General features: G+C 52.2%; 12 protein-coding genes across 12 annotated transcripts; 8 read left to right on the forward strand and 4 right to left on the reverse strand.

The window, feature by feature from the left end:
* Positions 1-255: 255 nt before the first annotated feature.
* On the reverse strand, positions 256-2,321 carry BU26DRAFT_560754 (ATP synthase-like protein subunit alpha; the record flags this gene model as incomplete). The annotated part of the gene is made up of 6 exons (XM_033832827.1): positions 256-895; positions 945-1,552; positions 1,609-1,729; positions 1,790-1,846; positions 1,912-2,063; positions 2,250-2,321. 6 exons carry the CDS (start codon positions 2,319-2,321, stop codon positions 256-258), a joined length of 1,650 nt encoding a protein of 549 aa, XP_033688458.1.
* A 512-nt stretch (positions 2,322-2,833) lies between these two features.
* On the reverse strand, positions 2,834-4,035 carry BU26DRAFT_515809 (DUF962-domain-containing protein). Its single transcript, XM_033828172.1, has 4 exons — positions 3,858-4,035; positions 3,783-3,806; positions 3,667-3,726; positions 2,834-3,620 (listed from the first exon to the last, which is right to left on the reverse strand). Exons 1-4 carry the CDS (start codon positions 3,888-3,890, stop codon positions 3,147-3,149), a joined length of 591 nt encoding a protein of 196 aa, XP_033688459.1. The 5' UTR covers positions 3,891-4,035; the 3' UTR covers positions 2,834-3,146.
* Positions 4,036-4,446: 411 nt separating this feature from the next.
* On the forward strand, positions 4,447-5,277 carry BU26DRAFT_223207 (DNA-directed RNA polymerase II 19 kDa polypeptide). Its single transcript, XM_033820782.1, has 4 exons — positions 4,447-4,789; positions 4,839-4,919; positions 4,972-5,130; positions 5,180-5,277. Exons 1-4 carry the CDS (start codon positions 4,541-4,543, stop codon positions 5,204-5,206), a joined length of 516 nt encoding a protein of 171 aa, XP_033688460.1. The 5' UTR covers positions 4,447-4,540; the 3' UTR covers positions 5,207-5,277.
* A 401-nt stretch (positions 5,278-5,678) lies between these two features.
* Positions 5,679-8,861, forward strand: BU26DRAFT_477688 (putative dipeptidyl-aminopeptidase B). Its single transcript, XM_033825616.1, has 3 exons — positions 5,679-8,229; positions 8,286-8,555; positions 8,615-8,861. The coding sequence occupies exons 1-3, from the start codon at positions 5,865-5,867 to the stop codon at positions 8,713-8,715; spliced, it is 2,736 nt and encodes a 911-aa protein (XP_033688461.1). The 5' UTR covers positions 5,679-5,864; the 3' UTR covers positions 8,716-8,861.
* A 2,787-nt stretch (positions 8,862-11,648) lies between these two features.
* Positions 11,649-12,416, forward strand: BU26DRAFT_560758 (uncharacterized protein; the record flags this gene model as incomplete). The annotated part of the gene is made up of 1 exon (XM_033832828.1): positions 11,649-12,416. One exon carries the CDS (start codon positions 11,649-11,651, stop codon positions 12,414-12,416), a length of 768 nt encoding a protein of 255 aa, XP_033688462.1.
* Positions 12,417-14,145: 1,729 nt separating this feature from the next.
* On the forward strand, positions 14,146-14,616 carry BU26DRAFT_588411 (uncharacterized protein; the record flags this gene model as incomplete). The annotated part of the gene is made up of 1 exon (XM_033834712.1): positions 14,146-14,616. The coding sequence occupies one exon, from the start codon at positions 14,146-14,148 to the stop codon at positions 14,614-14,616; it is 471 nt and encodes a 156-aa protein (XP_033688463.1).
* A 1,018-nt stretch (positions 14,617-15,634) lies between these two features.
* On the forward strand, positions 15,635-17,546 carry BU26DRAFT_601583 (uncharacterized protein; the record flags this gene model as incomplete). The annotated part of the gene is made up of 3 exons (XM_033835268.1): positions 15,635-16,104; positions 16,911-17,025; positions 17,070-17,546. 3 exons carry the CDS (start codon positions 15,635-15,637, stop codon positions 17,472-17,474), a joined length of 990 nt encoding a protein of 329 aa, XP_033688464.1. The 3' UTR covers positions 17,475-17,546.
* Positions 17,547-18,706: 1,160 nt separating this feature from the next.
* Positions 18,707-19,908, forward strand: BU26DRAFT_538250 (H-hydrate dehydratase; the record flags this gene model as incomplete). The annotated part of the gene is made up of 3 exons (XM_033831446.1): positions 18,707-18,785; positions 18,837-18,934; positions 18,990-19,908. 3 exons carry the CDS (start codon positions 18,707-18,709, stop codon positions 19,782-19,784), a joined length of 972 nt encoding a protein of 323 aa, XP_033688465.1. The 3' UTR covers positions 19,785-19,908.
* A 556-nt stretch (positions 19,909-20,464) lies between these two features.
* Positions 20,465-21,159, reverse strand: BU26DRAFT_560762 (uncharacterized protein; the record flags this gene model as incomplete). The annotated part of the gene is made up of 2 exons (XM_033832829.1): positions 20,465-21,079; positions 21,130-21,159. 2 exons carry the CDS (start codon positions 21,157-21,159, stop codon positions 20,465-20,467), a joined length of 645 nt encoding a protein of 214 aa, XP_033688466.1.
* Positions 21,160-21,349: 190 nt separating this feature from the next.
* BU26DRAFT_515817 (uncharacterized protein) lies at positions 21,350-22,245 on the forward strand. The gene is made up of 2 exons (XM_033828173.1): positions 21,350-21,916; positions 21,967-22,245. Exons 1-2 carry the CDS (start codon positions 21,368-21,370, stop codon positions 22,051-22,053), a joined length of 636 nt encoding a protein of 211 aa, XP_033688467.1. The 5' UTR covers positions 21,350-21,367; the 3' UTR covers positions 22,054-22,245.
* Positions 22,246-22,428: 183 nt separating this feature from the next.
* On the forward strand, positions 22,429-23,719 carry BU26DRAFT_450284 (uncharacterized protein; the record flags this gene model as incomplete). Its single annotated transcript, XM_033824738.1, has 4 exons — positions 22,429-22,527; positions 22,593-23,159; positions 23,231-23,440; positions 23,504-23,719. The coding sequence occupies 4 exons, from the start codon at positions 22,429-22,431 to the stop codon at positions 23,558-23,560; spliced, it is 933 nt and encodes a 310-aa protein (XP_033688468.1). The 3' UTR covers positions 23,561-23,719.
* Positions 23,720-24,082: 363 nt separating this feature from the next.
* Positions 24,083-26,126, reverse strand: BU26DRAFT_588412 (uncharacterized protein; the record flags this gene model as incomplete). The annotated part of the gene is made up of 6 exons (XM_033834713.1): positions 24,083-24,647; positions 24,698-24,884; positions 24,935-25,307; positions 25,365-25,734; positions 25,821-25,916; positions 25,973-26,126. 6 exons carry the CDS (start codon positions 26,124-26,126, stop codon positions 24,118-24,120), a joined length of 1,710 nt encoding a protein of 569 aa, XP_033688469.1. The 3' UTR covers positions 24,083-24,117.
* Between the last annotated feature and the right edge of the window lie 1,242 nt (positions 26,127-27,368).

Genomic DNA, 27,368 nt, shown 5'->3' on the forward strand with positions numbered 1-27,368 from the left:
CATAAATACACTCCCGCTCGCCTCCACTAGATCAGAGATGCGTATCGACAGCCGAGAAAGGGAAACAAGGGAGGAGCAAGGGGTGTTTTGGAGGCTTCCGTGTTCCGCATCGCATCTGACCAAAAGAGACTTTCCTATTGAGACAGCTGATGGCGAGGACGCATCTTCTATTATACATCTAATCTCATATACCAATCAGCACATTTTCCCCGCGTGAACCTGGAAATAGAGAGTACCCACTCCTGAAACCTTCCTTTACACGAAGGCCTTAGTGAAGTTTGTGGCTACATCCCTCAGCTTGCTTTCCAGATCCTTGCTGAGCGCGCCCTCCTTGTCAATCTGGGCAAGGAGCTCGGTCTCGTTCGACCGGAGGTGAGCGAGGAAGTCAGCCTCCCAGGTAAGGATCTTGTCGACAGGGACATTGTCGAGGAGACCGTTGACACCGGCGAAGATCAAAGGAACCATCTCGTTGACAGCCATGGGCGAGTACTGCTTCTGCTTGAGCAGCTCGGTGAGACGTTCACCACGGTTCAGGGTCTGCTTGGTAGCGGCATCCAAGTCGGAACCGAACTGAGCGAAGGCAGCGACTTCACGGTACTGGGCCAAGAAGAGCTTGAGGGAACCGGCGACTTGCTTCATGGCCTTGAGCTGGGCAGCGGAACCGACACGGGAGACGGAAAGACCGACGTTAATGGCAGGCCGGACACCCTTGTAGAACAGTTCTGCTTCCAAGAAAATCTGGCCGTCGGTGATGGAAATGACGTTGGTGGGAATGTAGGCGGACACGTCACCACCCTGGGTCTCAATGATGGGCAGGGCAGTGAGGGAGCCGCCGCCGTGCTTGTCGCTCATCTTGGCAGCACGCTCGAGGAGGCGGGAGTGAAGGTAGAAAACGCTATGCTAGATTAGCCAATGTTCGCACTCCGTGGCAGTTTACAACTTACTCTCCGGGGTAGGCCTCACGCCCAGGGGGACGACGAAGCAGAAGAGACATTTGACGGTAAGCAACGGCCTGCTTAGACAGATCATCGTAGACAATGAGAGCATGCTTGCCAGTATCGCGGAAATATTCTCCCATTGAGCAACCAGTGAAGGGAGCAATGTACTGCAGAGGAGCGGCCTCAGAGGCGGTGGCAGCAACGATAACGCAGTACTTCATTGCATCGTTCTCCTCAAGGGTCTTGACGAGCTGAGCAACGGTGGACCGCTTCTGACCGATGGCAACGTAGACACAGTAAAGCTTCTTGGTCTCATCGTTGGTGCTGTTCCATCGCTTCTGGTTGAGCATAGTGTCGAGAGCGACGGCGGTCTTTCCAGTCTGTCGGTCACCAATGATCAACTCACGCTGACCACGGCCGATGGGAACCATAGCGTCGACGGACTTGAGACCGGTCTGCACGGGCTGGTTGACAGAACGACGGGGCAGGATACCGGGGGCCTTGACCTGGGCACGGCGCCTCTCAGCAGCCTTGATGGGGCCCTTGCCGTCGATAGGGTTACCGAGAGCATCGACAACGCGGCCGAGAAGACCCTCGCCGACCGGGACATCGACCTGAGGTTGTTAGCTGCAAGCAACTTCTAGAGTGTTAGAGTGTCTTCGTGACGTACGATCTGTCCCGTTCGCTTGACAGTCTCACCCTCCTTGACCAATCGATCGGAGCCGAAAAGCACAACACCGACCTGGCCAGCCTCCAAGTTCATGCACATACCCTTGACGCCAGAGGCGAACCTGTGTTCCCGTCAGCGCCATGATGCAGCTGGTGTTGGGGGAGCTTGGGCATTGACATACTCGACGAGCTCCTCGGCCTGGACATTGTTCATGCCGTGGACACGGGCAATACCGTCACTAGAGCCCCGTTGTCAGCTCCAATTGTGTCCTTCAATGTTCGCGATAACTTGTTGTTGGCGTACCCGACAGAAAGCACACGTCCTGTCTCGGCAAGACCGGCCTCTTCCTGCACACCGCGAATCCTCTGCTCGAGAATGGAGGACACCTCGGTCGGGGAGGCTTTCGCATCGGAAGCATAGCTGCGCACCTTATAGATGGCGGGCGTAGTCCGGGTCTGTCGCAGAAAAAACCGTCAGTACTCGGCTCGGCAAAGAAGCTCCCTCTCGTCCAGCACAGCAACTCGCGGTCCCTCAACAAAGCTTCAATGCAGCGCCAATGGCATCGGAAAAGCGTCCATGGAGCTGCAGACGATAGCGCGATGAAGGGTAGGCGCAATTGGAGACGGGTGCGATGGACTTACCGAAGCAATTCTGCCCGAAGCAGAGATTGCCGCGACCCGGCGGCTCGACTGGCGGAGGGCTCTTGAGAACATTTTCGTGAGCTCAAGAGGCTACTGGAATAGCTCTGCAATCAATTGAGATTGATGCAGAAGGAATTGAGGGGAGATGCGATGAAGGGAGGATGAAAAGAAAGCGTGGAGAAAGAGATCCCGCTGGAGCGGCGGCTCGTTCTCTGATGGGCTTGGCACCTTACTAAGCCCAACAGCTAAAAGCCTCAGGGCAACACGGACCCGGCCTCTCACGGTGTGGAATTCTCTGGATAGAACGACGTGGTAACAGCTACCCTGGAGGCCTTCGCGGGTGCGTATAATGGGACATATAATTCGCGGTGCGAATCTTACTTGTACGGCAGTCCTTAGATCCAATTTCATATAATGGTCTTTTTATGATCTTGCTCCTGTTCACCACTTGAGATATTCTCCGTCTCGATATCTTGTTCGAAAAGCCAACACCCGCCCCAGCTTCACCTAGGACAAGAGCTGTCCCAGGACCTGGTGAGCAATGTACCTTTACCAAACTACGATAGAAAAACCTTGTAAGTCATCCAATTTATGAATTTATTGTCAGAGTGAACGAGCCCCTATACTGAGAAGATTAGAAAATCTACAAAGGCATCCTGCTTCAAAACCAATAAGTCAATATTCAGACACTTGGTCATGAGTATCAGCAGCGAGGATCTTACTCCTCCTCACGCCCGAGGCAATTCCTAGCGATTTACAACTACGTCAACTATGATTCTTACTGCATCACATCTGGTTGCATTACGGGCTCCTCATCTTCGTAATTTCCCCCACTCCTCAACCGCTACCGCCTATGCCACTCTAGTTTCGTTGTCCCATCCAAACTACCGGAGCTTCCTACGACGTCTTATTCGTTCCGTTTGCGGCACCATTCGCTCCCTTCTTTTCCTTGAATTTCTTAATATCCTCCTCAACCATCTTGTCTATCCGGCGCTTCAGGTCCGGACGGTAACCAAGTGCGAAGAGGATCTCGAACCAGACGAAGAAGGGGGCAAGGAAGAGTGCTTGCACCAAGTTGTCGAGCAGCGCCGGCGCCCTTCCTTCGAACTTCCCGTGGCCTATGAATTGTGCGATCCAGCATACAACATTTATTCCACCGGCCCAGTAGTTCGCCGTCGCTCCGTACGTAGAAGTAAGGTGGTTCGCGTAAGCAGTGCCGCCGATGATGAGTGGAGCTAGCAGGCCTCCTGCCACTGGCTCCATGAGGATATAAAGCGTCGAGTATAGCACTGCTCCGATAGTTCCGACATTAGGAGGGAGATTCGGGACCGACAGCCATGGAGGCAGCGGTATTGATGGAGTGTTGGTGAACTACTAATGTTAAATACGGCTCGACATGTGTGAAGGGCGGCCTTACGAGTAGGAGAAAGGTCATGAGTATGGCGGGAACGCAGGCAATGTGTATGCCGACATTGACCTGGGCAAGATGCGGCGTAAGCGGAATGAACGACATACAATTCGAACGCAACTCACGAGGTTGTGATGGTAGGCTCCATACTAAAAGCTTAGTTAGTTGAACCGCACCAAGTGGTAGTATCTATTACGTACGAAGCGTAGCTGTTTTTCTAGGTTTAGAGACATGGTGCCAGGTGCGGGAATTTCTGGAATGACAATGGGTAGTCGTTTACCAAGATTGATGCTCGGGAGGCATTCTTCGACGAAGGAACGAAGCGGTCGATGCCCACGCAAACGGTATCAGTCTTTATGAGCCCTCTCGCAGTGACGGACGGCTGCCAGCGGATGGTGCGATAGGTGAGCGTGGCACGACATCCACGAGTGGATCCACTGGATGTTCTGGGGACTTTCACGTGTCGCGGCGAAACCTATCACCGATGCCGAGCGCACGGACCGTCCTTCTTTCGAGCTTCTTCGAGGCGCAACGGCATTGTCGCCTATCCAGCTACACGATCCGCCTTTGTCCCACGATAAACGTCGCCTGCCTCCCAAGGGACACCAGAAACAAGCGCGTATATGCCGGGAAACGCGCGCATGGACTGCTGGGCTTGTACTTGATATTCGGGTTGGAGGCGCCTCTCTATTGAGGCTTTGCGCGCGGTCACCGTCACTCACGAGCGGGCCTTCACAGAGACAATAAGAAGACAATAGAGTCGCTTAATTCCATTCAAACCAGGGCTCCGCATTTTACCTCTGCTCGTTACTTGCCCGACTCCACATCAGCACAGAGTGCCGCAATCTCACCAGGCCGCACGACCTCTGAAGACGCAATAACCATGTTCTTTATCAAAGAACTGGAGAAGACCATCCAGCTTCATCCGTCCTACTTTGGCCCGCTCATCCGCTCGCACATACATCGAGAGCTCCTGCTGAAAGAAGAGGGCTCGAGCACGGGAAAGTTCACAATCGTCTGCATATTGGATTCATTCGACATTTCCGATGGACAAGTTATTCCAGGCTCCGGCGCTGCCGAGTATACCGTACATTATAAGGCAATTGTGTGGAGGCCATACAAAGGGGAGGTGGTATGTGATATCAAGTGGGAGCCGTGTGGACCAGGCTAACGGCTGTCAGATGGACGGCGTGGTTACCTCAGTCATCCGAGCCGGCTTCTTCGTCGATTGTGGCTCTCTGCAGGCATTTGTGGGACGCAACGTACGCTCTGCCAGTCGAGAAATTGCGCTATCCGTCCACTAACGTGCGGCAGATGATTCCATCCGACATCAAATTCGATGCGAATGCGACACCTCCGCAGTGGACTGATAACGGAGACCAGATCATTGAGAAGGGCACCAATATCCGTATCAAGATCAAGGGTCTCCGGTCCGAGGTCGACAAAATGTATGCCATTGGAACGATGAAAGAGGTATGTCTACATTCGTGCGTCTCCAAACGTTTCAGCTAAGGGTTTCTAGGACTATCTTGGCCCTTTGCAGTCGTGAGGGTTGGCGTCTCATCCATGCACTTGGCAAGTGTGCTTCTCGATCACAGAATTGGATCCTTAGAGCAAGTCATCTTTCGGAGAGCTCGAAGAAGCCTACCCGTCGGTCAAGACTGGATAAACTGCGCAAATAAGGCGCCCTTTCAGCACCTAGCACCTACCACCAGACTGGCATCAAGCTGGTAGTGCTCGTCGAGATGCGATGATGGCTTTGAAGCAAGAATAGAAGTCTTGTTCTTTGATCGCGTAGACCAGTGGAGACGGATGATGGAACGAAGCAGGCCAAGGTACGCATTCCGACTCGGAAGGGTACAGCTAGCGACTTGGCTCTTGGTTCCTGTTTCAAAATCAGTCCCGAACGGGGCGTGAATAGAAGAATTATTGCTTGTCTTCTTTGTTTGTGCTGTGCTGTGAGGTTCTTAGCATCTTACGAGGGGTGCACCTGGCTTGGTTCGTTTCGGACAGCTTCCGAACTTCAAACCTCCGCCCTGCGCTCCGCTGTCCTCTAGGCAAGATAGATCTAGGAGCGGCCGGACCTCCCACATATTTGATCGCCCGTTAAGCAGAGCTACTACTATTGCTTCTAGTAGTTATCCTTCTTTCCTTTCGCTTAAAATGGTACCATTTTACACCGTCGCTCCAGCACAGTAACAATTACCATGCCGCGCGAGCGCGCCGTGAACGACGAGGAGACGGAGCCTCTCACTCGCGACGAGACCTCAGCGCGCACTTCTGAAGACAGTTCAGGCAGCTCCGTTTCCTCGGTATCGACCACGTCGTTAGTCCTCGAACACATCCATGACAGAGAAACCAACGGCGCATCGCGTGCGAAGCTCAGCGAGAAGTACAGAGATGACGATAGCGGGGCAGCTGAACGCGCGCGGGAACGATTCGATATAGAAGATGGGCGCATTCATACTCTCCAGCCAGTAGACAAGAGGACGCGCCGACTATTGTGGATCATTGGCACGATATGCGTCGTGGGATGGGGGCTTGCGCTGGTGTCTTTCCTCTCAAACGGGAGCTACAAGCATGCGTCGACTCGTCCGCACGACCCGTTCGCAACGTCAACCAAAGGATCGGGAAAGAAGGTCACCCTTGAAAGTGTTCTCAATGGCCAATGGTATGCCTCAAAACAGAGTGTATCGTGGATTGCGGGCCCGACCGGCCAGGATGGGCTCCTACTCGAGAAGGGAGTGGCGGACAACGAATACCTAGTGGTGGAAGACATCAGGAACAAGGGCAATGCGCAGACGACTGGGAGCAAGACTGTTCTGATGAAGAAACGGAGCTTCTCCGTCGGTGACAACTTCATCTATCCGAGCAACGTCTGGCCCAGCAAAGACTTTAAGAAAGTGCTTGTCATTTCGGAAGAGCAGAAGAATTGGAGGCATTCGTTCACAGGCAAATACTGGATCTTTGACGTCGATACCCAAACCGCCCAGGCTCTGGACCCGGAGAATCCAGAAGGCATTGTGCAGCTAGCTTCTTGGTCCCCGCAGTCTGATGCTGTCGTCTTCACGCGGGACAACAACATGTTTCTTCGCAAATTAGACTCCGATCGCGTCATTCAGATCACCGAGGATGGAGGCACTGAACTGTTCTATGGCGTCCCGGACTGGGTCTATGAAGAAGAAGTCTTCCAGGGGAACAGTGCCACCTGGTGGTCGGAAGACGGCAAGTACATTGCGTTCCTTCGAACAGATGAGTCGACCGTGCCGACGTTCCCAGTCCAATACTTCATGTCCCGACCAGACGGATCGACGCCAAAGCCTGGACAAGAGGCGTATCCTGTCGTGCGCAACATCAAATACCCCAAGGCTGGCGCACCTAATCCCATTGTTTCACTCCAATTCTACGACATCACGAAGCAGGAGGTGTTCAGCGTCAAGATCGAAGATGACTTTGCGGATGACAATCGCCTCATTACTGAGATTGTCTGGGCCGGGCGAAGCCAGAAAGTCCTCGTCCGCGAGACCAACCGCGAGAGCGATGTTCTTAAGATTGTTCTCATGGACGTCGAGCGCCGGGCAGGCAAGACTGCGAGGACCGAAGATGTGCAAGCTCTGGACGGGGGATGGTTTGAGGTCTCTCAACGGACTACCTTCGTGCCATCGGACCCTGGTAATGGCCGAAACCACGATGGATACATCGACACTGTCATCCATGAAGGATATGATCATATTGGATACTTCAGTCCGTTGGACAGCGCTGAACCAATTCTACTTACGAAGGGTGAGTGGGAGGTGGTTGAAGCGCCATCGAGGGTTGACCTGACTAACAACCTGGTCTACTATATCTCAACCGAGCGTAGCTCTATTGAGCGACACTCGTATGTCGTAAATCTTGACGGCACAGGCAAGCGGGAAGTCATGGAAAGCGCCGCACCGGGTTACTATGACGCTTCTTTCTCCACCGGCGGCAGCTATGCCCTGATAACCTATGACGGCCCCGGTATCCCTTGGCAGAAGATCATCAGCACTCCTTCTAGTAAGGTAAAGTACGAGAAGATCCTGGAAGAGAACAAGGCGCTTGAAAAGACCGCCCGCCAGCACGAGCTCCCTATCCTTAAATACCAGACTGTCGAGGTTGACGGCTTTAAGCTGAACGTCTTAGAGCGTCGTCCCCCACATTTCAACGAGAAGCACAAATACCCTGTTCTTTTCTATCAGTACAGTGGGCCGGGCTCGCAGACCGTGGACAAGAAGTTTAAGGTCGACTTTCAATCTTACGTTGCTTCCAGCCTTGGGTATATCGTGGTTACAGTCGACGGGCGCGGTACGGGCTACCTCGGTCGGAAGCTGCGCTGCATAACCCGGGCCAATATTGGGTCCTACGAAGCTCATGACCAGATTGCCGTGGCCAAGATGTGGGCCAAGAAGAAGCACGTCGACGAAGAGAGAATGGCAATCTGGGGATGGAGCTATGGAGGCTTCATGACGCTCAAGACGCTCGAGACCGACGCTGGCCAGACATTTAAATACGGCATGGCCGTTGCCCCCGTCACCGATTGGAGATTCTACGGTAAGTCACCATTAACCCCCGCCTCTCCTAACCCCGAATCCGCTAACGCCTCCCAGACTCCATCTACACCGAGCGCTACATGCACACGCCCCAAAACAACCCCACCGGCTACGATAACTCCAGCATCCACGACGTCGAATCGCTCTCCCGCAACGTGCGCTTCCTCGTCATGCACGGCGTCGCAGACGACAACGTGCACATGCAGAATACCCTTACGCTACTAGATAAGCTGGATCTTTCGGGCAAGGAGAATTACGACATGCATATGTTTCCGGATAGCGATCATAGCATATATTTCCATAATGCTAATAAGATCGTTTACGATAGTAAGTGGATACACTTGCTGAGAGGTTTATGGGGATGTGTTTGCTAATGGTGAGGGCAGAGTTGAGCTCGTGGCTCATCAACGCGTTTAACGGCGAGTGGCTGAGGGTTGAGAATGCGGTGCCTAAGGCGCAGGTTGACGGGAGATCTGGGTCGAGGTAACGTTCGCTTTCGCACACATCGTCTCACGGGGAATCTGGTAACAGGCGCAACAAGGAGCGAGGGCATTTGGGCTACGATCCTGTATCATCATTATCGTGTATATTCTGTATATCATAAAGTCTAGCCTTATTCTGTTTGGCATCGCCACACCCGCCCCCGCCATTTTCCTCTTTCGCTAGCCCGAAGTCGTACCAACTCTGCGGGTATGGGGGTCTGCTGCCACGGCGTGATCTAGGGCTGTCTCAGCCACCGGACCGTGCGTTATGAATGTTTTCGTAGGTACTAAGGCCCCCGGTACAAATTTCGATTGAACATGCTAACTGGTATGTAGTAATTAAGGCCTTTGTCTTGATACGCACTAACGCACTAATCTAGTGCAAATGCGTGACGCGTTCTAACATTTGCACCCTATCTGAAATATTTGGTATTTGCATCCCTCTATTCAGAGCGCCTTGCTAACTGTACAGTGAATTTATCACTGACGTAGGACGCTGATACCACATCATTTTACCCCGCGCGTCGATGCCGAAGAAGCGGCTCGTATGCCGTGGCTGGCAGGTGACTGACCATAGCGCGCATACGCCACGAAAGACGCCCTCCATTGACTCGTTCATCACCCTAGGAGTCTGTTCATAGTATTGGCTTAGCAAGACTGCAGTCATAGAATAATACGTCTCGCCAGAAGCTGGAATATGTCAGTGACCAAGCCGTGCCCTCAAGCCTGGATGACGGAATTTTGCGCCCGTCTACTCGGAAAGCATTTTTCGAATGCCTTTAAAGTCTGGCACTGGGGAAATATCTGAGTACTGAGGCCTGTCAATGCTCTAATCGAAGAGAGGACCTTGAGAGGGTGCATCATCCTCCTCGCGTGCCGACCTCACGTCTACCACCACTCCGTCATTTCACGATGACCGGTGTTTATGGATGCCTGAGGTAAGTAGGAGCAGTGTCTCCCGGAGTCATCAGCGGCTCGTGAGTCCTTCAATAACAGTCACTTGCTGTCCTTGACTCTCTGTGGCCTCTTCCGAGCCCCGGAGGGTGCAATAGACTCATCATGAGGAGGGTATAAAAGCGCGTCTTTTCATGAATTACCCTTCTTCCTTACCATATCAGCAACTGTTCACACTCCATCTCTACGATTCGAAGCTCAAGATCGAAAATTCCATTTCCACGAGAAACGCACTCCTTCATCGCCGTCAATCTCGAAATCGCGACTCCACTACTACGAACCCAGTTTACAAGTAAGCAGGCATCTACAGATATCCCTACCACCCTTAGTTTACTTACTTGCATGCAGAGCTAAAGCTACTACTCGAGGAGCCCACGATCATGGCTTCTAGCAGCACCGATCTAAAGAGCGGGTCCAGCAACTCGCGGAGTCCCTCGCGGACAGTCTTCCAACGATCTACCCCCACTCGTTTCCCCTTCACGATCTCTTCCGCTACGTGAAAAATCAATTCTTGTCCAGAGACGTCTATGTAAAGCTTGAGGCGAAAACTCTCACCGGCCAGAAGAAGTTCCTCTTGTTCACCGACAAGAACCTCATAGGCCGGCTTAAGGCGCAGGCTCGTGCGTTGGAAGACCCGCGCGAGGAAATTCCCCAGATTCTTACGGATGAAATCGAAAACGTCCAGTTTTCATGGTCGTATTACGATCCTTCTCTGCAGAGCGACGCGTAACCTGCCGTAGCTCAACCCAATGGGCTGGTCAATTGTGGCACCAGCAATGACGAAAGCGTTAACGAAACCGGTAATGGAGGCAACGAACCGGCGAACACTACTTAGTTTTCACTGTGGAAGGCGTCCTCTGACTCTTTGGAAGGCCAATCTTGAGCTGTGCCTTCAAAGGCTGACCGCAGCCGCGCTGCAGTTCGAGGAGGTTCTCCAAAGCGTTTTGTAGGATATAATGACATGGGCGAGGTCAAGGAAGGCTTGATGCGGCGAGCGGAACTTTTGTGGATGGGTGCTTTTCTTCATTATTTCCTTCATTGTTTCCTTCATTATGTCCTTCACTATTTCCTTCATTATTTCCTTCACTGTCCCCCTATATTGGTATATTTGGTTCTTGGGCACTTTCATTAATCTTGCGAGAACACACATAACGTCCATCCCTATGTCGCGAGCCACCCTACGTAACGAGCCAAATTAAAGATACTTCGTCTTTACAACAATCTGCACTTCTTACGCATAACTAAATTTACTTACGTTAAGGTGGGTTTTATATTTTTGCCACTTGCAGTCTCTTAAGCAGTTCAACTTTCTATCAACTGTGGTAGCTATAGGCTAGCAGTATTAATTGTATAGATCTTACTAGCACGCGGATGAGATGATATCAGCCCTATGGCTACCGTTTGAGGCTGATTCATGAAGCGTGGCAACGCCGACTAGTACTTTGCGATTGAAGCCTGGCTAGCGCCACAGGCTGCTTTAGTCTTAGGCGTAATAAAAGCATCTGTCAGCAGGCCAAGCCAATCTTGTGGCTGGTAAATCTTGTGGCTGGTAAATTGTGTGGCTGATGATAATGCATGAGACGTCGGCGCCAGCTTGGCACCTGTAGCTTAGTGGCGGAATGCGTCGTGACACGTATCAACATCGCGATTACCTCTACCATTGCACTGAAATTGTGGTCGAATCTTACTCTACCCTGCCAGCCGACATCAATATTGCCAAAAAAAAAGCCGGGCGAAGTCGTCTATAACGCATGCCGGGTTCGACAGGCGCTGGAGCAACGGGAACTGTCGAAGTAAGCACGCTCGACTCTTTCGCTTCCACAAAACCTCGTAGACTCCTGTACAGTACTAATGCTATATGATTACACTTATAATGTTTGCAGTGGCTAACTTATATTCTTCGGTAGTAGCACCTATATGCCTCATCCTCTACCTGCGCCCACGAGATTCTCGACCGGACTGCCGACACCTTCACTCTCGAGATATGGACAATCAACCGCCTCAGGTGAAGTCCTTCGGGGACTTGTGTCATCTCAGCGAAACAGCCGATGGCAAAATTTCGCGGTTCGCCGTCACAACTCGGGATTACCAAGTCTGGATTGGTGAAGCTCCGGTCAGCCTTAATACCTTGAGCCTAGAGGACATCACGGACAATCTAAAGTCTGTTATTCCGGATGAAGATGTATACCCCGAGGCTCCATCGCATATCACGACTGCTTCGGTTTCGATTGACAGCAACATCTTCGTCAAAGGCCCTAAAATTGGAAGCTACAACGAGCTCGTAGGTACAGACACATTGCCAAAACTGCTTCTCCAGGAAGCTGAGATACTGGAGATCTTGCGACGTAATCAACACCAAAATATCATCCAATATCATGGTGTCATTGTGAGGAGGGGTCGTATTGTTGGCCTTGCCTTAGATCGACACCCTCGTACGCTTGAGCTCGAAGCCCGACTGCAAAAGCGGAAGATTAACTACGATATGTGCTTCGACGCGATCAAGGCAGCAGTGAACCACCTTCATTCGCTCGGATTAGCTCATAACGACCTTAACCCGAACAACATTATGATGGACAAAGGCGGCAGACCGATCCTCGTTGATTACGGCTCTTGTCAGCCGTTCGGGAAGCCCCTCCTCACAGCAGGCACACCAGGATGGTGCGATGAAAATTTCACAACTTCGGCGCAGCAAAATGACGAATTTTCTCTGAAACAACTCCAGATCTGGCTCCAAAACAAAGTAATTAAATGAAGTAATTACATGGACAGCTATGAAGACCTAGTCCTTGGTGGCTGATAATTCCGCGATTGGGGACATTCTGAACTCAAACAGTCCACGAATCGGTGCTCGAATGTGTGCGTTGAGCGGCCTTGGCTATCGGTCGTAGTTTTGATCGGAGTAACGTTACCGCACCTATGCTAGGATTAAATGCTGTCGGCAAGGGAAGAGATGGAATCCAGCTGACATGTTGTGGCATGAATCACACTCGCACGGCGGCCACGATCCCAAGGATGACTTATCAACGCAATAGGAAGGTTTTACGCCTCAGATACTGCTATACTACAACTATTAATAGCGGCGACGCGTCGATGATGGCGTTAGAATGAAGCTACTCTATGATGCTACTATATAAGGCGTCTCCGCAGACCGGCGATATAGTAGCGACGCCAACGTAATTTTTAGGTAAGAGACGTTCTAGGAGTGCTAGAGAAGCTAGTCTACAGCACGCGCATAGAACTAAGTAGTTGCAGGTATGTATAGGAGGCTAAGATTGCTCTAAAACTAAAGTACCTAGAATTTGGCTCGCTACGGAGGGTGGCTCGCGACATAGGGAGAGACGTTAGATAGGTTTATGGTTACAAATACCGAATTACTTGTTCGGGGCATACATAATCATGACTTGTCTTTTCCTCTACTGTCCCAGACGCACTAACACATTTTTTTTACCATTCGGTATGAATGCATAGAGGCCGAGAAAAAGGTATCGAAGCAAACGTGCTCAGACTTCGTCGATCTGAAGAACATGTGCGGAGTTAGGCATCGACAAGGAGTGCGAGTATGAGTAGGAATAAGAGGAAGAGGCAGAACAGCAGACTCGCACACAGGAGAGTAGTGGTCAGGCGAAGGTTGCCTGCGTTATACTTTTCCTGCGTTTGAGGAAATGGGGAAGCAAATATGACGCTAATAATAGTGTGGAAACTGAGCGCCATTTGCTGTCCTCACTGAAGACTCACTCGCCATTCCTTTTAAGTAGGGCCTTGACCGGTTAAAAAACATTTTTATCGAGTTCCGGTCGAGTTCTAGCAAGGCCCAAAACGTAGCTCTTAATTTCTCAATCACCGAATTCTAGACACGGCATGGGAGACGCACGCTAGAGATTGAGAGATCGCCAAGTCTACCGCAGACTCTGGCTCGTCTGCTAGTTCTTCGGACGGGAGCTGAAGAGTGCTGTGAAATCTCATGTAGTATCTGACGGTATGCTTCAATCCTTTCCTGGTTCAGGTTTTTTCAGTAGGTCTCTCCCAGTTGTCGCGGGACGAAAGCATTCGAGTCTACTCATCGTTCTAGAGACCTTCGAATTAAACCTTGAGATGCCCCGTGCACGTAAATGGTGTCACCACGTAACGGTATGTCTTCCACTTTTAGTCATCGAGGTGTATCTGACTCCTATATGTGTCAACGGCCTGTGAGCAATACTATACGACTCATCATCATGGAAGTTCTAAATGCTCTGCTGCAACGTCTCTCCTTTCTTCATCCTTCCTCTTCATCACCCGTACTTTACATTTCGCCCTTCACAAAGCCCAACTCAGAATTCCCTTCGACGATCGATTTGAGAGCATCGCCCACAAACTCCCAAACAAGCCATCGAAGCCATCACACAACACCAGCTTTTTGCAACCTCAGTTTTTCGATTTCTCCAGGACCAACTCCCATATATAAGCCCACGATCGAAGCACCCTATTTTTCGTCCTCCAGCATGACCCAGGATTCACCAAATTGCCTATTCCAATACCTGGCCAACAGCCTTCTAAGCGATATTGAGGGAGAGCCTCCTGAAAAAACACACCATATCGCTGGGGCATATTCGGAGGTAACCCGTCGTGGTGACTCCAAGGCCGAAGTGTTTCTCAAGGCTAAGGCACTCGGGGGCATCGGAAGGGATCTGGACTTCAGTACCGCCACGGACAAAGCGATGATACCGGCCCTGAAAGAGAAGTGCAAGAACATGACAGTGCCGGAGGGGAGCGGTAACGGGAGCGACGACGGCAGCAACCCCGGCGAAGTTGAGCATGCCATTCGTGATAAAAATATACAGTTTCTCTTCCAGTACTTCGGGCAAAGTCAAAAAGACTGGGAGGGCCAGGAACGGCAGGAGGAGATAAATAAGGATGGAGTTGAGATGATGTTGAGGGAAAAAGCGACTACCAATGGGCACACAGAGGGATAGTCCGCCGGTGTCAGCACCAATTCCGACCGGAAGCGTCGAGATCAGTACGTCTCCTACATTGACGCGAACAGGAGCAAACACGAGCTGACGAACATGATCTCAGATCTCTAGGTTTAGCGACGGTTATTCAAGGGTCTTTGAGGGATATTGGCGTGTGAGAGACCTCAGGAATTGTTGGTGATGTTATGGTTGTTAGATAGGACATCTTTTTGGTAGATATCCCGATGTATGGTTTCTTTGTGTCAGTCCACAGCACATCTATAATAATCCGTTCCATGAGTTTCAATCTACCAGGACTATATGTGCTTGCACAACTTTCTTTATTGGCTAGAAGTGTTCTAGCCCTCTGCTTAAGACATTTCCACGAAGTCAATCGACGAATATATAGGAGTTGGGGCAATCGGGAGATGTGGGGAGAAAAAAGTTGGGGAACGTACCTTGAAACCTACGAGGGGTAACTATCAGCAGCCTCAAAGCATGGATGCTGCCCTGGAGGCGTAGTTCCACTTTGAGAAACCATGGCTCCGTTGGACGAAACATTCGAGAAAGCGCGAACGCGCCATGGTTTTACTGGTCTACCCTACCCATGCATCGTTCCAAAATAAACTCACCCCCGTCCGCAGCTTGATATTGAAACATGCGAGCATGACGATGCGTGTTGCGCTTTTGTGAATGTGACTTTTGCAAGGCGTTCAGTCAGCTCGGCGTAGGCGACTTGTTCGAGAGACCAGTCAGACTTGGATCGACGACTCATCACCTTGGGTGTATAAAAGGGTGAGTGCTTCGGGTTCTCCGACTCTTTCCTTCTTCTTCATACTTACAGACTCGATACGACAAACCCACGAAACAAAGTTCATTCTGCAGCGATAGCACTGCAAATATACCGATCAACACTCGAAGCCACACAGGCGTGCCTACGGGTAATGCCCCGAATGTGGGACCTCTCACCAAGAAAATCCGCTAACATGCATGCAGAACCTTAACAGTCTAAATCCGAGGTCCAGACCCGATACCAATCATGACCGCGGGTGAAAATCATCCAAAGAGACTGTTCGAAAAAGGAGCCAAGATCATCGTGGAGAGATTCAATAAAAAAGTTACGCTCGTAAAGCGGCGCCGCGACGAGTCCGGAACGGTTGCAGATGGATTCATGGATAAGTACATATTCGAACATCATCCGATCAAGACCAAAATAGAGCTCTTCGCGTGGTCCATGGCTGAGGAGGGTGTACAGATTGAGGTGGACTTTTCCAGCCCGGATGTCAAGAACTTCTTGAGGATGATGATCAACGGGCTGAATCCCCCGACCTGCCCTCCCGATGTGCCGCCGCCGGAAAGAACCCGCGATGCTGTATTCACATTTGAACCCATGGAGCCCCTTAAAGTGGAGTTCGCATTCTCGTACTTCGGCCCTTATACTGAGAATAGTGCGACGGGGAGCAATGTCACCCAAGCCAACGGCGCATCAAATGGAGCTGCATCCAACGGGTCCGTCATGTGAATGCAAACCATTTCAGAGATCCAAAGCTGACCATAGTGCAGTAATTGAGCGCGTGCTCACACACCGCCGCCACCAGCTTCCTCGAAAGTCTGGAGTGATCCGTCAACACGAGGAGTGAGCTCAAGCTCTCGTTTCCGGTTCGAGCGAGTGGCGTTCATTGGATGGTAGATACACCTGGTTCCTCACGATATGATGGGTTGGTAGTCGGAGGATGTTGGCTATTTTCGGTGGAAACTTTCTTTTCAATTCTGACAGATATCCTTCCTTCATTTGGTATTTCTTTAATATGCTGGAGTCCTTGGATGCTGATTTGGACTCGGGTTGTAGGCTGGTTGGCGTCTGCCTGTGGTTAGATATTCCCATCTAGAATGCAGAATAGGCTCATTGTTCTGAAAGACCATATGTGGGAGACTGAAGGATTGTCGCCGCCCTGACTGCATCCCCTGATCAGAAGCTGAATGTACCACGATTGGTGTAGCTCCACAGGACCACTTTGTTAGCCCTATACACCTCACATCTATCGCTTAACACTGCAGGCGTGCGGGTGAAAGTTATGTCACTCGAATCCCATTGCCCTTTTCGTATCGGTTGCCTCTTGCTATTTCGCGCATGCTCGATGTCGAATCACTAGGCAGACCTGCGGAAGGTGCCGCTCTTTATCTCCTTCGTGCCCCTTCCCCTTCAAGTTTTGGAACAGATGCGCTCGGACCCTTCCACGTAGTCGTGACGAAAGGTTGCGTAGATGGATTAGAAAACCTGGGAGAAATCTTAGGATCCAACTAAACTCCCGCAGAGGCCAGCCGAGCGTGGACGAGAAGCGGACAGACGGTGCTTTTCTCGTGGTTGTCATATCCTACACGCACAAGAGCAACCCCTTGGACCGAGAGATGGACAAGAAGGCAGGAATTGTTCGTTCATTTCGCAGCAGTTACTGACCTGCAAGCGATTACAGCGCAGAAGTCCGCTTACCGTGGCTCCCGGTCCGAACCACCCAACTATCTTGTTCCAAACGGCAGCCCGATATATCATTGAGGACCTACCAACCCGAATCAAGACGCGCACCGCGACGCGAGTCTGGGATGATATTGATTACGAGGAATTCGATAGTCCGGCCGTGACCGCGACGCTCTGGATGCGCTCTCTGGACGAGGGGAGTAGGGGAGTGGATTTCACGGATGACAACATCATTCGGTTCCTGGAGGGCATGATTTCCGATCTGAAGGTCGATCCGACATCGGGCCACGATTGCGTGCAGGAGATCCAATTGGCGACTAAGGAGGCGAGAATGGAGGATCGCAAGCTGGGCTTTACATTTCAGTACGAGGGACCTGACAGGGAGGATACCCAGAGCAATTGAGGGAAGGTGAATTGGGAGGGCGACAGACGGTCGGTCAAAAATAATGCGGAGGAACTGTAACTAAAGGGTGGGAACGTAATGTGAGCTGATGATAGGGTAGAGCGGGGTGAATGCGGCTGCTGCGGGCACAGAATCGTAACTGTAACACTCAGGCTCTAGACTTTCGTGAGGTGTCTGCCATGACGTGCGTTAGCTTTAATTCGTTGGACGCATAGCATAACCTCTGCCTTTGTTAGCAGGTTCTTTAGTAAGTGGTTGTAGAGAAGTTGACCCACGAAAAAACCTCCCTTCGTCGGTAGCTCACATGAGACCCTGCGTTGTTGCTACTTGAACGGAGTGATACGCGATACGCGAATAAATATCGTGCGGATCCGGGGTTCGCGGGATATGTTCTAGTTTAAAAATATATCGCTCGTCCGAAAGCCATATACACCTCGCTCTTCCTCAATGACTTTGAAATCTCTCAAGCCTCGGGGTAGACTGACCCAAGTGAGGTGAGTACCAGCGAAATACACGAAATCAACTAAAGCCTATCCTGATTCGTACTGAGGAAGAATGATGTGAAACGGAGTGGCCCACGTACCATTTCGCAAAACAGAGTGCCAGCTCCAGGTCCTCTGCAGCCTGCTCAATATATCGGCATGACGCCGCTGCTCAAGACTATGCGCACTTTCGATGAGATGGGGCTGCTCTAGTCGTTAAACATCCTCCATGATTCGACGACGTAACGCACACGCTCTTTCTCCAGAACTTCATAATCTCGCAGATCCCAAGATAGAGTCCTGCTACTGGTGCGAGTAGTCACGATGTACACGAATGTAGCCAATGCCTCTGGGTCCCTAAGCTCCATGTCCAGCTGGCGAAATTTTTACTGAGGAGAAGCAAGCGCTCATTGTTTGGGTGTTCAGAGCGAGCAAATGAGCTATTGTAGTGGGAAGCTAACAGTAATCAAACAAGTGCTCAATGCATGTGTGGGGTTACGAAATACAACCTCCAGAAGGGAGATATCAGTGAGTTGCTTCTGGTGTGCGTCGCAGGATGACTCGTAAAGGTGTGGCGCTAGCTGTGGCGTCCCCGCAATTACGATGACAGGCTCATGACCTCACTCGAAAGCTGTTTATCGAAACCGCAAGAACATCGAATAACGTTTCTCCATATCCACCCCTGTTCGTTCCTCCGATACCCTCAATACCTTAAACCTTTCAGCTCCAGAATCTAAAGCAATCTTCACAATGGCGAGCGCATCCAGAAAAGAGCTCTTGAGCAAGGTATACAAGATGATCCCACCGATGCTCGAGAGCTTCCACAAAGGTCCTCCTAGAGAATATCATTTAGAGACGAGTTTCTAACGTATTCCCACAGGTCAATTGGGCCGTGTAGCAGTTATTGGCGGCAGCGAAGACTACACAGGCGCACCCTACTTCTCCGCAATGGCCTCCGCAAAGCTAGGCTGCGACATGGTACGTCTTCCTCTTCGCACAGCTCTCTCCTCGCTCCTACTCACATACACTGTAGTCGCACGTAATATGCGAACCCGGCGCCGGCCAAGTAATCAAAACCTACTCCCCAAACCTCATGGTGCACCCCTACATGCGCCAATCGAAGAACCTCCTCCAATCCGAGAATCTCGACACCGTCTCTTCCGAAGTCACCGCCATGCTCTCACGCCTACACGTTATCGTCATCGGGCCCGGTCTGGGCCGCGACAAGCTTATGCAAGATACTTGCGCGCGTGTGATTGAAGAGGCGCGGAAACAGGGCATTCCGTTCGTGCTAGATGCAGATGGTCTATACCTCGCGCAGACGCGGCCCGAGCTTGTGGATGGGTGCACCGAGTGCATTCTCACGCCTAATGTGGTGGAGTTCGGCAGGCTGGCGAAGGCAAAGGGTGTGAACATTGATGAGGGCGAACCGTCGGAGATGTGCTCTAGGTTGGCGGAGGCGTTTGGCGGTGTGACAATAATTCAAAAAGGCTCGAAGGATTACATTTCGAACGGCAAGTTCACGCTGGTGTCGGACGGTGAGGGCGGCTTGAAGCGATCTGGTGGCCAGGGTGACACCTTGACCGGCAGTCTCGCGACCTTGCTGGCGTACAGGAAGGCATACCATGACAAGATCTGGGACCATGAGGGAGATATGGAGCCGCCAGAGACGCTAGCACTTGCGGCGTTTGGTGGATCGGCAATCACCAGGGAGTGCTCAAGACTGGCTTTCAAGGAGAAGGGCAGAAGCCTGCAGGCGGGCGATCTGACCGAGCATGTCCACCAGGCATATCTAAACATTATCGGAGAGAAGGGGAGCAAGTTGTAGGCGAGGAAAATGGGCGCTTGGGAGCATTTCTCGAAACTAGAGGCATGAGATACGATATCAACGAGAAACAGAACCAATGTATGATATGTCTTTGAACTAGGTTTGGGAGGTTCAAAGCCTCGTCTGTCGTTTGGTTTTACCCGCTACATCATCAGAATCACCGACTCGAGCTCACGGCGGATATACCCTAGCAGGAACGACACCCACGCTATCCTGTGTCCGGTGCTCCCAAATGCACCCTTCTTGAGTAGCGGACGCCGTCCACTTCCTCACGAATGAGCGCGGAACCTGTGTCACCAATCAGCTCATGTGCATGCACAGCGGCGTACGCGATTTAAGAAAGGAAGAAAGTGTTCAGAGAGAAGATTTTTAAGTCGTCAATGACAGTCCTGAGCAAGACTTGAGTGATCGGACCACCGACCGGGCTTTCGCCCTGAACGCAAGCCCACTTCCGTCTCCGACTAAGGATGACGATAACAAGGTTTTCATCATTGCATAAAGAGGGAAGAAAGGGAGGGGAGTACATACGCGTAAAGATTTTATGTCAAGCATAACTCCTGTCTATGACCTTTCATTGTACCAGAACGGCGGCAAGGTAAAGGCATCCAAAGGTACAGGCCCTACTTCTAGGGCTATACCTCCTTGTCAAGTAGAACCGCGACAACGGTGGGCCGCACGCCTCAGTAGTCCAGATCCACAGTGTCATCCTTCTGCACATCGGGTCCATTAGCTTGATGCCACGGATCCCACTCATCGCTTTCTGAGTCCTCCGTCTTACGCTCCCTTTTCATCCGCTTCTCTTCTTTCTTCCTCGCCAGTTGATTCTTGCGATGGTTCTTTCTGTGCCTCGCCTTCTGCATCTTAGTCTTCGCGCTGACCTTAGTCCATTGCTGCTGCGGCTTCTCCACCCGTCCGCTCTGCACCGTATCCGTGTCGGAGCTTATCGACATGGGCGTGCCTTCGTCTGAAGAAGGGCTTGCGGGAGCGGCAGGTTCAAGCTTTATTGAAGCCTCTTGCGCTGTGGGTTCGGGCGCTGGTGCTGGCTCATAGTCTGTCAGCTCGCCTTCATCTCGCCGCCGTCGGCGTTCGCGTAGGATGGTCTGGATCTCTGTGTGTCGGAACATGGCGATTTGCTCGTCGGTGAGGGTGCGCTTCACGCCGTCTTCATAGTACCCGAGGCCATCGTCTTCGTAGTCGTAGACCTCTTCGGCAGCCTCTGCTTCTACTCCGTGGAGGTAGTGTTCCGGCAGCGGCGCGTCGGGAAAGTGCTTCGCGTGGAATTTGCGGAGGTCATCCTACGCAGCTTGGTTAGCAGCCAATGTGGAATTTGGTAGAGATAACTTACGATCGTGGCCGTTGGGATGTGTAGCGACATTGCTGTAGGCCATCAGCATCAGGATGGTAGAGAGCGATCTTTATGGTCAAGGCAAAGGTGAAGGAAACTAAAAGTTCGAGGCGCTCGGACATCCACGCAATCACGGGACAACGCTTGGCAACGGGATGACGTTCACCCCTCCAAACGCGGCATCAACTATCACCAACGCTATCTATTGCCAACCTGAACCGCCCACTATCTACCAGCCATGAAACCCGCATCGCTGTTCGCCTACCCAGCTGCCACCATCTGCCTCATCCTCGCCGCATCCGCTGAGTCCCGCCCATTCTCCGCCATCCTCAAATCGTTCCACATCTTCGACTCGCAATCCCCGCTGAGACTGCACAACCCCTTTGCCAGCGGCATGCCTCCTACAGATGACACCGTATCCACCGGCGTCATAATATCCGATGTCATCGGCAAGACGCAATCCATCGCCATTTTTAGCGGTCTGACGCGCGATATCGACACCGTATCGGGTCGTCTAGACGATGCGTCCAAGAATGCTACAGTATTAGCCCCGGACAACAGCGTAATGCGGAGTTTGACGCGGAAGCCGTGGGAAGATCCGGAGGATTATAATTCATTTGGCGCGGATGCGTACAGTGGGAAGGATGGAGAGGATAGGGCGCATAGGAATCTGCGGCGGTTCGTGGAGAGCCATATCGTGCCTGAGTCCCCGTGGGAAGAAGGGAAGAAGGTCCAGACTTTGGCCGGGAACGAAGTTTGGTGGGAAAGCAAGGAGGGAAAGAAGACGGTAGGTCCGGTACCCAAAGAGGCTGGAAAGTTAGCTAACAAATTTCACAGATCCAGCCTGGGGATGTTGAAGTGACCAGCATCGCTGACAAAGTTTTAAATGGCGAGGTCTGGATCATTGAAGGCTCATTGGCATAGTGATGCCTTTGAAATGCGATGATGATTACTTGTATTGCCTACGTTCATGGGATTGGGTAGTAGCCGGAATACTACAGCCTGTTTGGACATGTCCAGCCGTACGACGTAGAGCTACAACACTGCAACGTTTAGATACCAGTTCCTTTGCCTACATAATCAAATATCTCTAGACCCCGAATTCATAATCCGAGCCTCACATGTGTCAAACTTCGCATTCGTCGTATTCATTGCTAAGCCGCGAGGGGCCGGCCAAAGCCACAGCTTCTGAAGCTCTACTCTACCCCCACTTTTGCTGCACCATCATTACATTAGCCCATCAACTACCCAAAACAACACTCCACTACCAGCAACATCGCCATCCAGGTACTCACAGTTATGCACTTCGAATCCGCCGACTTAGCAATCTGCTTCACCTGCGGCACTCAATTCGACGCTCCCCTAACCTCCCCTCCAAGAAGTTGCCGCATATGCGATGTAAACCCCCAACCCAAAGCAATGATGCAAACCCCATGACTTCAACAACTAACAACCACACCAAGGATCCCCGCCAATACGTCCCTGCAACAGGCCAATCCTGGACCTCCCTAGCCGACTCGTCTCCCAAGCAAGAAAACGAATTCTCCACCGACCAGCACGACTCCCACATCCACTACATCACCACCAAACCCATAGTCCCCGCCGACCTGCCCGCAGGCCTCTCCGACGCAACGACCACGCGAAAGCAACTCGGCATCGGCGAGCGCGCAATTCTGCTGCAAACGCCTTCCGGCAACGTGCTCTGGGATCTAATTGCTTTCATTGATGAACCTACTCTTGAGTTTATCAAGGGCAAGGGCGGGCTGAAGGCCATTGTGATCAGCCATCCGCACTTTTACACCACGCATCTTGAGTGGGCGCGGGTGTTCGGATGTCCGGTGTATGTGTGCAAAGCGGATGAAGAGTGGCTGAACAGGGCGGATAAGAATGGCGTGCGGAAGTTCGTCAAGGGGACGGAGGAGATAGTGCCTGGGGTGACTGCCATCCAAGCAGGCGGTCATTTCGACGGGTCCATGTTCCTGCATTGGGAGAAAAAGCTGTTTATCGCTGATACTATGATGTCTGTCCCCGTACGTCCTCCTGCCACTCCCTTGCCCTCCCTTGCTTGCCCTTCCAGTCCGCCGCCTAACGCCCGCCACAGTCCGGCTTCTACCACAAAGACCGCCTCCCGGGCACCACCAGCTTTTCCTTTATGTGGTCGTATCCCAATATGATTCCTCTACCGCCCGAGAAGATCCACGGCATCTGGAAAGCACTCAAGCCCTTTGAATTCGACACGACGTATGGCGGGTTTCCGGGCCAGAACGTGACGAGGCCGGATTTGAAGGCACAGGTGCTGGAGAGTATGAAGGTGAGTTCGACTTTCCCAATCGAGATGATGGATATGATGGATAGTAGACTAACCTGAATACAGATCTTCCTCAGGACTGCTGGACACGAGAAAGCGCCCGTATATGATGAGACACTATGAGTAATGGACTGGAAGCCGGTGAAGCTTAGCATTGACAGCATCGGGCAGCTGGAGAGGAAGGGGGTATGAGGGCCCTTGACCGGCTAGATAGCAGTGACCCAAATGTACCACATGAAACAGTTTGCAATGAGCATTTAGTGATGGCAATTTCATTACTGTCTTAGTTGCTAAAAGCACTCATTTTACTCCTGTGTCCGCGATCCCATCACACGCGCGCACGCTGGCCGCAAAGAATATCCTGCTTCCATATCAGTCCATCCCCTCCTTGTCCATGACCAAAAAGACCCATTCGCGCCCAAATATGTACACATGGAAATCTCCAAAACCTCCCTACACGCTGGGGGAGCCAGAAAAACCATCGTGGAATCGAACGGGGATCGGGAAAAGAATCATGAGCTGCCACAAACTGGACACGCTCGGTCACTTGTACGCCGGCAAAACCGAGAAACGAGTGCAGGGGAATCGCTGGAGAAGTCTAAGGTGTTAAGGGTTTTGCAGCGTCGAAAAAAGAAGGCGGCAAAGCGTTCTCATCGATCGCGTCAATCCAGGATGCTACCTTAGGTAGCAACGGTCTCCGTGGGCTTGGCGACAGCACCTGGACTAGCCGGAGCGTCAGCCTTGACTGCAGGAGCGTCTTCCTTAGCCTCCGCCATGGAAACATCACCGTCACCGTCAGCCTGCTTAGCGGCCTCTGGAGCAGCGGGCGCCTCCTTCTCCTCTGACTTCTCGGCTGCGGGTGGCTCCGACTTCTTCTCCTCATCATGCTTGACGCCGTTGGTGGTAGGTGCGACTGCAGAAGCATCGCCGGTCGTAGCCTCAGTGTCAGCCGCCAATGCACCACTCCACTTGGTGAGGAGGTTGTTGGAACGGTGCTTGAAGTTGAAATCCTCTTCCTTTGGAATCGAGTTGAGCTTGATGATGGCTTTCAAGACTTTGTGAACCTTCGTGTTCTTGATAACTTCGGCCTCGAGATTTTCGAGCTCCTCAAGCTGCTTGAGGTGGCTGGACATGTTGGGCATGTCCTCGTCCTTGGGTGCTTGGTCGCGCGAGAGGAAACCCTTCTGCAGCCGGTGTCGTAGGTATAGGACTGAGCAGATTAGCCATGACGCGGGAGGGAAAAGAAGCAAGAATGCATACCTAACTTCTCACGCTTCTGGAGTCGTTCTTCTTCGGTCATGGGCGGCTCTTCAGCTGGGGCAGCCTCGGCTTCGTCACTCTCGCTGGCTTTGGCCTTCTTGGGCTTCGACTCCTTCTTAGGTTTCGTAGTCGAGGCCTCCTTTGGCTTGTTGGTGAGCTTGAGCTTGGTCTTCGGGGTCTTTGCGGGCTGTTAGTGAAATTAGTCACACGGGAAATAGTGCAGCATATCAATCTTACCTTCTCGGGTTCGCCGTCGCTCTCGTCGTCCTTCTTGCGCTTTTTCGACGCCTTTGCCTTCTTAGCGGAAGGAGCCGCATCATCGTCGGCATCTTCCATCTCGACGTCTTCAGACTCCTCGGCAACAGAGCTCTTGCGCTTCCCCTTCTTAGCCTTCTCCTCGGCCTTGCGCTGCTTAGCTTCGTGATCCTCTTGCATGGCCTGCTCGTGGTTTGCGAGCATATCCTTGAACCATGGCAGGTCATGGTTTTCAGACGCGACGACGTAGGCATCCCAGAGAGCCTTGTTTTTCTTCTGAGAGTTGCCGTCCTCGACCTGCTTCTTGACGTCTTCTAAGTCAAACGGCAGCAGCTCTGTATTTACTTGCCATGCGCTGTTGCCTCAGCGTCAGCAAATGCGAGCTAAGGTGGGGTAATTGAGGCACACTCACAATTCGTTCGTGCCAAGAAACATGATGGGGTAGCGACGATCCTTTGCGTTCTTGCCACCCTCCAGGAAATCGTCACGATAAGTGCCATCAAGGCGCTTCGCACTGACGGGGCGCTTGCTGAGCAGCGACTCCGGAAGCATCTCCTCGTCGCAAATGACGACGGGCCACGGCTGGTATCCGCGCATCGCCACCATCCACATATCTCCGGGCTGGGTGTCAAGATGTAGCTCAGGTGTCTTCTTCTTCTTGTTGGGTGTCTTCTTTTTGTGTTCGGGTATGGAACCTCCGGTCGACTTGCGACGGTTGTTGTTTGCCTTCTTGGAGGCGGGGGTACCGTTCGTCGCGGACGCATCAGCGACAGGCGCTGCGTCTGTACGCCTTGGTCAGCCTCTGATCATAACATGTCCAAGCGGCCGATGCACGAGCTGCATGGCGTGCAAGCGTGCGTTGACTCACCTCCATCAGCCCCTGTCTCTGTTGTGTCCGGCTTCGCGTCGGTCGTCGTCTCGTCTTTGGCGGCTTGGTCTTCTGCGGCAGCGACGGTCTTAGGAACTAGATAGTAACTCATTGAGCAATGGCCTTGCAAAATTACGGGTGATAGAACCAACCTTCGGCGTCGTCGACTGCCGGGACTACGTCACCGCCATCTCCCGGCTTTGCCTCGGCGACGGCAGCGCCCTCTGGGGCCTCTGCGGGACGCGTCGGTTCCTCGACAGGCATCGGAGCATCGGTCCCAACGGGTGCATTTGCCTCGTCTGCCATTGTCCTGGTTGTGCTTACGGTTGCACGGTTTCAGCGACGCGTAGAGGGACGCGGGAGGGCGCGAAATTCCTCGTCGGGACGTGGAGCGCGATAGGAATGGCCCGTAGGTGATGGCGGATAGGCGGGATTGATGGCTCGCGATGGTGTTGTGGTTGCGTCGTGTGCGTGGTGTGTGTGGGGAAGAAGAATCGGAGAGTCGACGAGCTGCCCCAAGTAAGTTCTCTAAAAAAGCGTGGCAGGCGTCACGTGAGCCAACGCCTCGCACGCTAGAACACCGGAAATACAGCTCCGAAGTGCCTCGAAAAAATTGGAGGTGAATCGCAGCGTTTCCCAAAGGCACCTGGTCTGCTTTTATCGCGATGCAGCCGCAGGCGGTCGAGTTGGTGGTGTTGTGGGAGGGCAGCTGCTCCTTACGCTGCCTTAGTGCGATGCGTTGAGCTTTGGCCCGTGCGACGAGACACAGGATCCGCCCCTCCGCGACTCAGCCCCAACGGTGAAAGTGAGGACTCTTCGGACTGTCTGAGGCAGTTGCTTGTCCTCTATCCTCGCAGCGACGCGGATGTCGTCTTTCAGAGCTGCAACCAAAGGGACGGTAGTTCCGCGAGCAGTCGGTTGGTCGGTTTTGACGGGTCAAGCCACCAATGAAGTCGCAGGCTCGCTTTTGCCTTGCAGTGAGAACGCAGCTCTTTGCGGGCGTGTGCGCCCAGCCTTTCCGAAAGTGGTCGTAATAGCGATAGCTTAGAGAAATCCTGGCGGTATCTGGCAGAAACTGATCAGCCGGGTGAGGCAGGTGTAGAGGGTTTCAGTGAGAGCTGGGCGCATTATGCGAGAGTCTAACAAGGTAAACGGGTTGGATTGCTTGCGGGATCGCGCTAGAGTTTATGCTCGAGCATTTGAAAGCTCGTCAAAACGACTTGACTACTATGCACTTGTTAGCTTCGACCGTCGTCAAGGGCTGAGCAAATCAGGCCCTCAGCCACAAGGACTGAAGAGGAATATTTGCCACTTACTCTAGACTATGTAAAATCCGTGCTCCCTAACCTGCATCAGCAGCACGTGGGACGCATGGATCTGGAATGATCGGACAGTCGTCCCGTAGCTCCCCAATGAAGCACCGATTAAGGCGAGAACATCCTCCTTTGTACGTGCCCCGATCTTATAGATCTACGAGCTTGATAGGTACCAAGCTTGCCGTATACCGCGTTCATTTCGGCGCAGCCCCTGAACAGAGTACGAGTAACT

Source organism: Trematosphaeria pertusa (genome assembly GCF_010094035.1).
Source record: "Trematosphaeria pertusa strain CBS 122368 unplaced genomic scaffold BU26scaffold_3, whole genome shotgun sequence".
NCBI lineage: Eukaryota > Fungi > Ascomycota > Dothideomycetes > Pleosporales > Trematosphaeriaceae > Trematosphaeria > Trematosphaeria pertusa.